General features: G+C 32.9%; 1 protein-coding gene across 2 annotated transcripts in view; it reads left to right on the top strand.

Annotated features, from left to right (window-relative positions):
- The first annotated feature begins 439 nt into the window (after positions 1–439).
- The window catches only part of LOC126978436 (calcium-binding mitochondrial carrier protein SCaMC-2), a 43087-nt gene continuing 30717 nt past the window's right edge, over positions 440–12809 (top strand). The window contains exons 1-5 of one of the 2 annotated variants that reach the window (XM_050827222.1): positions 440–978; positions 2424–2547; positions 2667–2754; positions 3834–3860; positions 6499–6610. In XM_050827222.1, coding sequence (XP_050683179.1) covers positions 805–978; positions 2424–2547; positions 2667–2754; positions 3834–3860; positions 6499–6610 — 525 coding nt within the window. In that variant the 5' untranslated portion in view covers positions 440–804. The remainder of the gene's footprint in view (positions 979–2423; positions 2548–2666; positions 2755–3833; positions 3861–6498; positions 6611–12809) is intronic. The other variant, XM_050827223.1, reaches the window with a different exon arrangement.

The raw sequence follows: 12809 nt of genomic DNA on the forward strand, positions 1-12809 counted from the left end.
TGCACAAATCATAAGAGTGAAAATTATATTCTTTGGTACAAACTCCCATGTAACTCACTACAAAAAAAAAGTACAAAGGTATAAAAGTACTCTATGCATATAACCGCAAGTACCTACAACAACAAGATAAAACAACATTGATTTACATTGTCAAATTGACATTTTATTTTTTGTTGCCATTTATATAAATGTCCGGGTTCAGCTTTCATAAACCAGTCAATATAACTATATTTAAAGCAGTGAAGTCAAGCCCACATGCTTTTTACAATAAAATATATTTCTTTGTTGCATCATCATGGTTTTCTATGAAAGTGTTTTTTAATTTTATTTATTTTGAAAAACGGAGAGAACTCCTAACAATTCAAATCTAATTTATCGTACTGGCTACACATTTTGCTCTGGTCATAATACAATAGATGTCGCTACAAATCCTAATGCGGTTTGGCTGGCCTACAAACTCAAGTCTCAACGCAGAGCTGTCGGTGGTTATATGTGTGAGTGCGGCTCAATAAATCATATTAGATATTCTAAAATCTTTGTCACACTCACATCAGTCTGCAGTGCAATCACAAACAAACGGCCGGCGTTTGCGTCTCGACACTCTACTAATTTGAAATTTCGCGATCGCGAACAGTAAGCCAGTGGTAACTGTCAAAACTTTACCTAATGGGGAACGTTTGGATTTCTATAAAAATGAATATTCTTAAGCCTTTTCTTTAGTTATAGTAATGTATGTCTGTTCGAACCAGTACATTGACTCTTTACATTATTCCTTGACAAGTTGGCGTAAAGAATTTAGACACCATGGTGCAGTGTCATCCACCACTGGAACTAGAGAATTTGCCAAAAGAAGACGAAGAAAGATTAGAAAAACTGTTTTCCAAACTAGATGCTGATGGAAATGGCAAAATTGACATTCACGACCTGTCTGTGGCTCTAAAAGAGCTGGCACCACACATCAATCAAAGTTATGCAGAGGTTAGAATGTACATTTTTCCACTTTATAAAAAAATAACGTTACTTTCAATTTTCCTTGATGCCCTAAAGATGATATAACCTGTTCAACTTAATGAGTAATTCTTAGTTGTTAATCTTAATTACTGCACATTACAATTTTAGAATTGATTTTAATTAATATTCTACATGACCAGAAACAATAAAATTATAACTTTAAATTTTCATGTGTAGCAAATATACTATTTTGATAGACTTAAACTACTGTTATACAAATGTAACTTGTAAATACTTAATTGGCTTTTACAATTTTTTACTGCCTAGATAATACTTTCAGTATTGTATAATTTAACAATAAATGCATATCACATATATCAAATTATCTTGTTTCAAATTGACCCAGTTACTGACAATAACATAGATATATTATTTTTTCTTTCATTTATTTCATACATTAATTTATTTTCAGCATCATTACACAGTGAAATATTGGATGTATATCTCGATAGTTATTACCATTTTCATTGTTTTTATTTTAAATTACTGTACCCAGATAAACCTGTGCAGTTTTCATGACACTTATCTGAAAAAATCTTATGTATTGGCCAATAAACTCAAAAATCAGCTAACATAATATGTTGTTAATGTAATAAATATTGTTATGTAATGTAATGTGAAGGTCTAATGTAGGTCTTTAGCAGTAACCAATCCACATGAATTTATTATTTACAACAGAATTTACAACTGCAGAATGTGCAATAATGCCTGCTGGTTTGCTCTAAACCCGGGGAAGGCTCCTTTGCACAGGATGGCGGCTAGATTATGGGTACCACAATGGCACCTATTTCTGCTGTCAAAATGTGTACCCATTATTATGTTTTGGTATGAAAGCACTATAGCTAGTGAAATTACTGCGCAAATGAAACTTAAAACCTTATGTTTCAAGGTGACACGCCCAATTGTAGTGTCATTAATGATTTTTCCATTTCTCAAGAATGATGAGTGGCATTGTTATGGCAGGGCATATCAATTATATATATAATAAATTATCCATCTCTGAATGACGTTCTTGTCTCATCCCTTACTATCATAAAAAACTTTCTTTACAACAATATAATTTTTTTTAAATTTTGCCTGCCTGCTATTCCCGGCTAATCTGTAAAGAACTTGAATAGCTCTACACTGGCAAATAGTTTGTTATAAGAAGTAATTTAGGCTACTTTTATTATTTAAAAACAGATAAGGGTTCTACGCAAAAATTAGAACCTTTGAAATTGTTCTTACAATATGATTCAGTTGTTGGATTGCCACAAAAACAAAATTATCACATATGGATGCTTTGTTTTAATATGCCCTTTGTAATTAATTATTTTATATAGATAGGTTACCCTATATATATACACTAAACAGAATAAAACCGTGTTATAAACCAATAACTTCTTCAAAGTAATATTCATGTGACATTTCAGAAATTTTTGGCAAAAACAGCCAAGGATGCTGGTGATGTAACTCTGTCTGAATTCATACATTATGTTCGGGAGCATGAAAAGAATCTTAGACTCCAGTTCTCTCACCTTGATAAAAATAAAGATGGTATGTATGATTTAATTTGCTACATTCATTTAATAAGTCATACTCTGTGTTTTTATTTCAAATTGTTTAAATTTTACTTATCCATTTGAATATTTCACATTTTGTTAATTTTTTTATAGGAAAAGTGGATCTGGAAGAACTTATATCAGCATTTGCAGATTTGGGCATAGCAATAGGAAGAAATGAAGCTACAAATTTATTAAAACGGTGAGAAAACTAACACGTTTTTGCGCACACTCAAGTTAGTGTGTTTACCACTAAAAAAACCCTATTTGTTGTATTACCACTCTTCGACTACACTTCCCTTAAAGTCTTGCCTAGTATTTGAATACTGGGTCTCGAAATCTCGAGCGTTTGCCAATACTGTGGGCATCTGGAGGGTAAAACCAAATTGGCTTCGAAAAATACGGGCGTCACAAATAGAGCACGGCGTTACTTCAAGCCGGCCCACATTCTCGTCTGGACACATATGGAGTATTGCTATCATATCTGGTCTGGCGCATTCCAGTATCAGCTCGATTCATTTGACCGCGAGCAACGCAGAACAGCTCGAATTGTCGGGGTCCACTGGATCGCTTGGTGTTGTGTAGAGACGTCGCTTCATTGTGCGTCTTCTACCGAATTTATCACGGGGAGTGTTCCGAAGAGCTGTTTCACCTGATTCCTGTCGAATTTCACCTTCGCACGACACACCATAAATTAGGATATCATCCCCACCATCTGGATGTGTCTCCCTCCACTTTGCGCTTTTCAAGGAGCTTTCTTCCACCTACTACATAGCTGTCGAATGAGCTTCCATGTGGGGTGTTTCCGGGACGATACGACATGGGAACCGTCAGAAATACCGCGTACACCTTCCTTAAAGGCTGGCAACACTCCTGTGATTTCTCTGGTGTTGCAAGAGAATGTGGGTGGCAGTGATCACTTAACACCATGTGACCCGTATGCTTGTTTGTCCTCCATTACCCATAAAAAAATGTATTTTCATGATACATTGTTATTTGTTACCCATAAATATTATTAGGTCTTTTACAGTATTTAATATTTACAATGTAATGAACATTTAAAATTTGGAAATGAAATGGCCTGCTGGATCGTTTATTTTAATTTGATTTCACATTATATGTATATAAAAAAATTGTACTGTATTAATAAGCTTTTAATATTCTTTAATCTGATTATTGGAAACAATACTCAAGTAATAATCAAAGTAAAACAGATTGGTTACATTAATGAATTAAAAAAATATATGATGATAAATCAACGATGTAACTGAAATTTTTCAGAAGAGCTGTTTGGTCAAAGTATTGGTGGTAAGTGGAAATTACATAGAACATTGCTTTGCTGACATTAATAAGAAAAGTCAATTATGTTCCATGTAATAACCAATTTAGTATTATTATCCCACCTAATGTGACATCATAACTTGGTGCAAAGGTACAGGTCTTGTGTTGTCATGTACTGTGTGCCTCCAGATCCAATTTATTGTATAATGCTACCATTATAACTAACATTGTCAATTGTGACACTTCATTTGTTATCAACTTTATCTTTAATGATTGTACATGAATTTTATGGTAATAATTCTTCTGATAGGATCAGATTTGTTTTCTTATGTGAGTAGTGCATTGCTATATAAATGGATTTTGAAACCACCAACCATTCATTCGGCTGAATGGTAGATACATACATAGAAATATCACAATATACTTTTGTATTAAATCTGGAGTGTTAAATTTTTATAATAATTATTATTAATTTGTCAACTAGTTGCTTTACATATAGATGATATTAGAACTAGTGCATAAAAGTCAGATAAAAACAATGTAAATCTAAAACAAATAATCAACATTTCCTTCCATTTAATAACTAATTGTAACCCACTAAATATGAATTAATTTGTTGTAAAGGTACATCTTTTGTGTTGTGTCTTCTGTTATGTGTGCCACCAAATCTAATATAACCATTATAACTAACAATATCAAATGTGAAAGTACTCTTGTTGTCAACTTTGTCATTATTCAAAACGATTACAAGTGAATTCAAGGTAATAATTCCACTAATAGAAATTTATTAGATGTGTTTTTTGTGCATTGTAATTTTGGAAGAATTAATGCAATGGAAATTTAATAAAAGATTATTTAACTCTGAATATAATTGCTTTTGTCAAAGATAACTGCATTTATTGATGAGGTACCTAGCATAGATAACATTTAGATTTAATACATATTAAAAGTTGCTTTGCAAGTGAAAAGTATAATTATGTCAAAGATATAATAAGTTGATTTATGTAGGTAATAATGTAAATTTAATTGTGTTTTATGCATCTCACTCCCTCTAGAAATTAAAATGTTAATTCACAGATATTATGGCTAGCCTTTTATAATATTCAAGTTTTAAAATTATGATTTTGATCTTTAAACCCATATAAAACATAAACGTATTAATTAAATTCTTAATTGTGACAGTGACTTCATAACTGTGAGAAATTCAATGTATTAATTTACCTACTTATATAATAATAAATTCATTGAATTTAATTATGAAATCAAAATGAATGCTTAGTTTAGTTGAAATAGATTCTTCTGGGAATTAAAACTAATAATATATTTTATTAAATTATAATTGTTTATTTAAACTATAAATTAGGAGTTTACCATTAAATATATTATATGAATTTATGCATATATATATATATATATATAGATTTATATTTTACTCAAGTCATATGAAATCGCAGTAGAATTGTAGAAACAATTATAATTATGATAATCATGATCATAATATTGATAACAGCACAACACAAACTCACACTGATTTTAATTTATAATATATTTATTCAAGGCATAAATCAGTCAATATATTTTTATAATAGGTACATTATGTGTGTTATATTCTTTCACCCAAAATTTTAATTCTTAATCTTAAATGTATATTTCTTTTGTGTGTCTGTTGTAACTGAACTACTCCTAAACGGCTGTACCGATTTTAATGAAACTTTCTGTGTGTCTTCAGGTAGATTCGAGAATGGGTTAGATTCACAATTGAACTACCTCCTAAACGGCTGGACCGATTTTGTTTATTTTTGTGTGTGTTCATATCTTAATATATATATATATATATATATATATATAAGTATATATATTTCATTTGTGCGTCTGTTGTACCGGAACTCCTCCTAAATGGCTGGATCGATTTTAATAAAACTTTCTGTGTGTATTCAGGTGAATTTGAGATTGGTTTAGATTCTCAGTCAAACGCAATCATTTATATGATGAATATGGATTTTTGTTTCCGAGTCATGGATGTTTAATATGTATTTATGTATGTTTAAGTAAGTATATTGTATTAAATATATCGTTGTCTTGTACCCATAGTACATGCTAGTTTGGGGCAAGATAATTTGTGTAAAAGTGTGTCAATATTATTATGAGATAGTATTAAATGCATCTCTAATTTTTACACCTTCATGGATGGATTAAGATTTGAAGGACTGTTCTGAAGTCTTTATGTAATATTATCATTAATATGTCATCAATCTACATTGAAAACGACTCTTTTTATCATTCTAGCATAGTAGATTATCTACGACAAGTCTTTTTATGCTTACTTTTACTTCGATCAAATAAACCTAAATACCTATTACTGGATCTCAATCTGAATCATGTCGCGTGCCCGTAGTTATGTTCTCGTACTTATCGCTAAAAGTATAATATTTAAGCATAGACGACCCGCCCTACGTCATTGCAACTACCAATGACATTTAAACGACGCCTGCCTCAAAAACTCCAACCATTTAACTTAAAAGAATATGTATGTATCTAAATATCACTGAAAGAAAACTCACTATATTATATAATAATTATCAAATTCCGCAATATAACGCGTAATTCAATAAATTTTTGTATTATTCAAAAGGAATCCATGAATTAAATTGGATTGTTTTGACAGGATGGATCAAGATGGTAGTCTCAATATCAGTTATGATGAATGGCGAGATTATCTCTTGTTGGCTCCGGGGACCGATATCCACGCTCTCATCAGCTTCTGGAGGCACTCTACTGTGAGTAGTACATATTTAATTATAATATTTTACTTGGTTTCATATTTCTAATGATCTAACAAGGTAGATTCATGAACAATACATTCTTGATAGTGTTATGTATATATGGAAATATGCGAATTTGCTAGAAACAAACATAAACTTATTATGCCCACTACTTGGTAAAGTGGAGTTACAAAGTTTTTGCTAGGCGATGTAAATGGTTGTACAATATGATCTCAGAAAATGTACAAAACAAATGTGTTTACGAAATTCATAAGAATTGTTAAAAAAACATTGACCCTCAATACCCTCAACCTTTCTGTCGTAAGACTAGTCATGATTCGCCAGCTTCAAGAATCTCGAATACAATATCATACAATTTTTGTAACAAAAAATAAATATTTTTTTAAATCTAACACTGAACGACTTTTGCAATATAATTTTCTTATTTCTAAATGAGTTAGATACGGCTGAGTAAGTAATATAGCTAGGGATGTGTGTGTCTCCATAGTAGATATTCTGCTTAAGGGTATTACCATTTAACAAAAATATATAAGTATACTACATAAAAACATTCTATATACACTTAAAGACATCATATCATTCGCAGTCTGATAGTGGAACCGCAAAAGTGTACGTAAAGACAATGTATGCATACTTTTCTCCTTAGTCGTGTGTCAATTGTCACTTTCCGAATCCAGTTACAAATTCAACATACGTAATCTAAAGCGATTAAATGGTTTACATTGCTGCTTATTGACCAATAATATTTTAAACAACTGAAATAAATGCGGCAATGTATTGATATAGCAGTCGAATCTTATTATGGTGTAATTTGTGGCTTGTTCCATATTTCGACTTTATCTATATACGACGTGATTTGTCTATATGTATTGAACGATATTCGTTGCTTTATTTAGTTATGAGAATGTCAAACACATTCAAAGCTTGTATAATTTAGTGGTTATTTGACTCATGATGCAAAAACAGTGGTCCGAGATTCCAGTGTCTTCACAACAACCTAACTTGAAGTGGTAAACTTGAATTTCGTCGATATCCTAGAAATACTGTGACGGTTAATGTGAATGTGTTAAAGTGCTTATCTACGTTTCGAATCGTTAGTAATGAGATGTTACACCAAAATAGCTGGCGAGGCAGTAGAGGCATTGACGAGTACAATGTCACAGACTTGTTAAAAGAATTACGTAATTGGATCTGTGAAGCCTCTCGATAACGCGACCTAGACATTGCTATATGTACTCATGCGTCACCGATATTGATGATTGAGATTTATTTGTTTCGCAGGAGAAAATATTTCTAAACTTCCGTCATATCAATCATCTTTTATCTCTTTCACTACGAATATTATTTGCCTTATTTAGTGTCAGAATGGATTTAGAATTATCAAGTATTTTCATTTCAAGGTCGCGTGCCTTTATACTTTTGATACATTGTTAACTTAATATTTGTGCAGAATGTTAAACTGGTTTAGTATGACCAATGATCCACTCGTGGATAACTTTTAATCTGTTATGAAGAAAACCACAAAAGTGTATAAAAAAGCCGACGCCAAGGAGGTTTTAACTATTTATATACTTAGTATTGAGTTCTCTTAAGTAGTTATTAGATTAGGGAAAAGTAATCCGGCCAACCTTAACTTTGTCCAATTTTACCCCCCGATTATTTAAGTTTGCGCATTTACGACTAAAAAGCACCATTTTTTGTTACACCGCTCTTCGAGAACACTCCCCTTTATGCCTTGTCTAGTCGATACTAATGATGTCGATATCCTGTATTCCGAGAATATTCCGAGAATACAGGATATCGACATCTCGAGCGATTTCCAATTCCGCGGTGATCAGGAAGGCAAAGCCAAATTGGCTTCGAAGAAGCTGCGTGTCATAAATAGAGTACGGCAATACTTTAAGCTGATCCACATTCTAACGCCATACAAAGCTCGATTGTCCTAGTTTTCCGTAAATATCACAGCATCGGTTTTAACATTTAATCTCTGGCCTATGGCTTCCAGCTTATCTTACTACCTGCCTCTCACATATTTTTTTTTATTTGGAGAGCTTACAAATCAGTCAAGTAAACATAGTTCTAAATCTCAATTACAAGCTACATATAGAAAGAAATTTGCTTAGTCTAACTAACTATTGCTATAGAGTTCGAATAGAAACACTTATACATACACAGATTTAGAGATAGTTACATTAATGCTTATATTAAGATTTCGTAAAATCCTTTGCGAACGCACTTTTTATGCTTTATATACTACCACTAAAAAGACGAAATCGGCTATCACAATAATTATACATGTCGAACATTTTGGTGACGCGTGGTTGGAAGGTACGTAAAGTAAATCATGCTTTCTTAATGTTCGATTTCTTAACGCAATTATGCTGAGGAGTTCAGAACAATCCACAACACTTTGGGCTATTTCTACAAGAAACCTAATCAGTCGAGTCCCTTTTAAGCTGTAGTGTTAACAGATGAAATTTATACGGGTGTCACCTGGTTGTATTTGATCAACAAGGCCCATACTTTTTTTTATGAAAATAAGGAACGACACGAGCAGGACGTTCAGCTGATTGTAATTGATACGCCAACCCATTACAATGCAGTGCCGCTCAGGATTGTTGAAAAACCCAAAAATTCTTAGTAAGTCTCATTTGCCCAGTAATTTCCGACCGAAACACAGTAATGCTTACACATTTCTGCTTCACGGCAGAAATATGCGCCGTTCTGGTACCCATAATCTAGCTGGCTTCCTGTGCAAAGAAGCCTTCCAATGGTAAAAAACTGTTGCAACTCGAGCAAACATCGTCGAATAAACGTACACATGTATTGGAAGACTGGAAAATTCCGAGGTGAGAGTCAATAGTCAATAGGCAATCTATTGCGCCACTGACGCTTATTATATTGACTCCCGTGCAGTAAAGCAATATTTTATTAAACACATGTTCGTTTATACATTGTCTCAGGTGTTTTGCTGTGACGCAGTTGTTTAATTTAGCTATGCATTAGTTGTATCATAGTGGGGATCAATTTAACAACGAGATTGGCCTCCTCGTAGGATCGCGCGATACGGACAGGGTCAGCCCTATTTTTTATTTACACACTTTATATTTACATTAGTAGGGACTTGAGATTGAAGGCATGGAAGACAATCCAAGAAATTTGATGACTACATACTGTTTGGTGCTGTAGCTACCATATCTAAACAAGCAAATAAATTTATACTTGGTGTGAGAACTGTCAATTATTGCACGCTGTGAAGGGTGCACCACCTCCATTTTGAGGTTTCACAGACTCATAAAATTTCCGTTTAGAATTATACTTTGAATTGAAGAAGCATCGACGCTCAATTGTGTTTCAATCGCCAGCTCTCGATGAGATCTTTCCAATGTTTACATGAAAAATATAATATAGAAATATAATTAGAGAGCAAAATGAAGAATGTCAAGTAGCCAAATAACTTCTCAAAACAATCTAGTGATACCAATAAAACACCATACGATAGAGCAGTTCCGGGAACGTATAAAATGATGGCAACTCGTGAAAATTATCAGTAAATATGTACAAGTAAAAATCTCGAGAAACTAAGAAATTATAATTATTAAACTTCTTTTAACTAGCCTTTTAAAACATATATTATTGTTCTACACGTTTCAAAACGCCATACTTACTCAGAGCCCTATTTTTAATATCTGTATGATCTATTTTTCTGCTCCTTCCTGATAAGATTCTGTCCTAATTGAATTAATAAGTATAACACTATAAGTAATAGTTTTTTAATACATACACATATACATGTGTCTAGAAAAATATGATCATATTCATAATTATAGTACTTAAATGAATAGTCGCAATGTAATTTTATCCTTGCAAGATTACCCATATGAACACGCGACTATAGTTAAAGGTGATTGTATTACTAGAGTAACACCATTAATGTAGATTGGTTTGTATATTGATATTTTATTGCTAAGTTCTGCCCTACGTGGACTTCAGTATTAATTCAAGAGAAAAATAATATGTGGTAAAAAAATTAGTTATTCGTCGATAGATTTTTTAGAATTTCTCGTAATGCTGGATGGTTGCTGCTTGTGATAAAATTTGTCTAAATTCATTCATTGTTTTTAGTAGCAACACTTTTTCTTTGGTAACATTCGAGTTAAAGACATATCCCATTGGACGTTCTTTAATTTAATCGCCTGCAGAGTAACTGAAATGTAAACAGACCTTGTACTGTTCAATTGAATAGTATCAACCCTAGATTGATATCGTCAGATCCGCGTAGCGTAAGTAAATAATTGAATAATTTAGTAATTGCGCGGGCACGACGCGATGTGGGCGTGACCGATACGTCATTTCAAACCGCTTGTACTGGCTCCGCACTGGATTACGTATGTATTTTTATTTACGTGGGACACTCAGACAGTTTTGAGAAACTATAATATCACCGTATATATGAATAAAATAATCCTATGAAATCTTTTCGAAGTACCCTCCACCAGCCTCTATACAAAATCTCATGCGTCTAAACCAGTTTTTAGAACACTTTTTCTAGTCTGCGGTCTTCTCGAACGCTGTAAGCGCATCTTCCGTCAGCGAAAACTGGACCCCTTTCATTTGATTTTTTATTTTTGAGAATAAAAAGGAATCACATGGTGATAGATCAGGTTTGTAAGGTGGGTGACTTTGACCGGTGTGGTGCCCAGTAAGTCCCTTGTTTTGCATAACACGCGGAGCCCGATATTCGGTCGCCTATCGCTCATGCCAGTGAAAACTTAGTTATTTTGTAGTATACGATTACGACGTACGATGGAAACCACAATTGTAAATACCCACACAGTGAAGAAAGTAGCAATCAAAATTTTACCTGCGTTTCTTGATCACTTCACTTTGGTAGGCATTGGTTCGTTTTGAAGTAGCTAAACTGTTGACTGGCGCGTTGTTTTCGGATCGTACTAATAAATATAGGATTAGTCATCTGTTTTCTGTAATTTCTTCGTATGTTATTAGTTTTTTTTTCTTAGATTAAATTTGTCACTATTGCGCACATTTTGCTCGATAACAGGCGTCGAAGGACGACCATTTCTTTCTTCATCCCCCAACGATAGACGACCAAGCTTAAATTCGTTGTGGCAACGGAAGCTGGTTGCGTTAGAAGGGTCTTCATTCATAAACGCCATTTGAAGTCGATTAACTGACTCGTCTGAAATCATCGCACGAAGATGTTCCCGCCGCAGATCCATTTTTCAATAAGAGACGTAAAAAATCACTTTTTTTTAAATAATAACAATTAGCCAAGGCTTTTTCATTTCTAAATTTTTTTCACAAAACTTTTTACATAATTATTTCTAAAAGCCAATTATAAGTGTTTTATTTTTACAAAAATTCAAATGAAAATACAACATTCGTAACTAAATTTTTGAAAACGCAAACACATAACTAATTTGAGTTTTCGATGTAAATATTATATCAATAACTAGTATTATCATTTTAATACTTGAATCATTTTTGCATATTTTTTTATACTGGGTCGATCCACAAACCCTTATCCTAGGAATATCGAAGGGAAGCTTAGATTGAATTCTTCAAAGGGATTTTAAATTTCATCCCTATTTATATATGTTACTTAAATCCCAAAGAATACAGAAGATAATCCCACAGAGAACAACCTATTTAGTTACCTCGTAGGGAATTAATTTAATTATATAAAATGGATAGTCTATTATGGGGAACCCAGTATATAACCACATGATTGAAAGACAGATGGTATCTTTGAACTTAAGTACAATATGCACAGTCATATTAATTAAAGGAAATATTCCATTCCAGTTCAAGTTCAATATTGTAGCGATAACATAACTCTTATAGGTCCACGTCCAATCATTATCTATATTTATACCCCATTGTGTAAGTAAGTATTGCAGTCGGCTTTTACGGAGAGCTATATTCTTCATAATGTTGGTGATATACTTTGTAATATTCCAAACGTTATTATTAATCAGTGGGAGGCTCCTTTGCACAGGATGCCGATTATATTATAGGTACCACAACGGCGCCTATTTACCCGTAATGTGGAAACATTATTGTGTTTCGGTCTGAAGGGCGCCGTAGGTAGTGAAATTACTGAGCAAATGAGACTTAACATCTTGTATCTCAAGGTGACGAGCAATTGTAGTGCCGCTCAGATATTTTGGGT

Source organism: Leptidea sinapis, chromosome Z (genome assembly GCF_905404315.1).
Source record: "Leptidea sinapis chromosome Z, ilLepSina1.1, whole genome shotgun sequence".
In the NCBI taxonomy this organism is placed as follows: Eukaryota; Metazoa; Arthropoda; class Insecta; order Lepidoptera; family Pieridae; genus Leptidea; species Leptidea sinapis.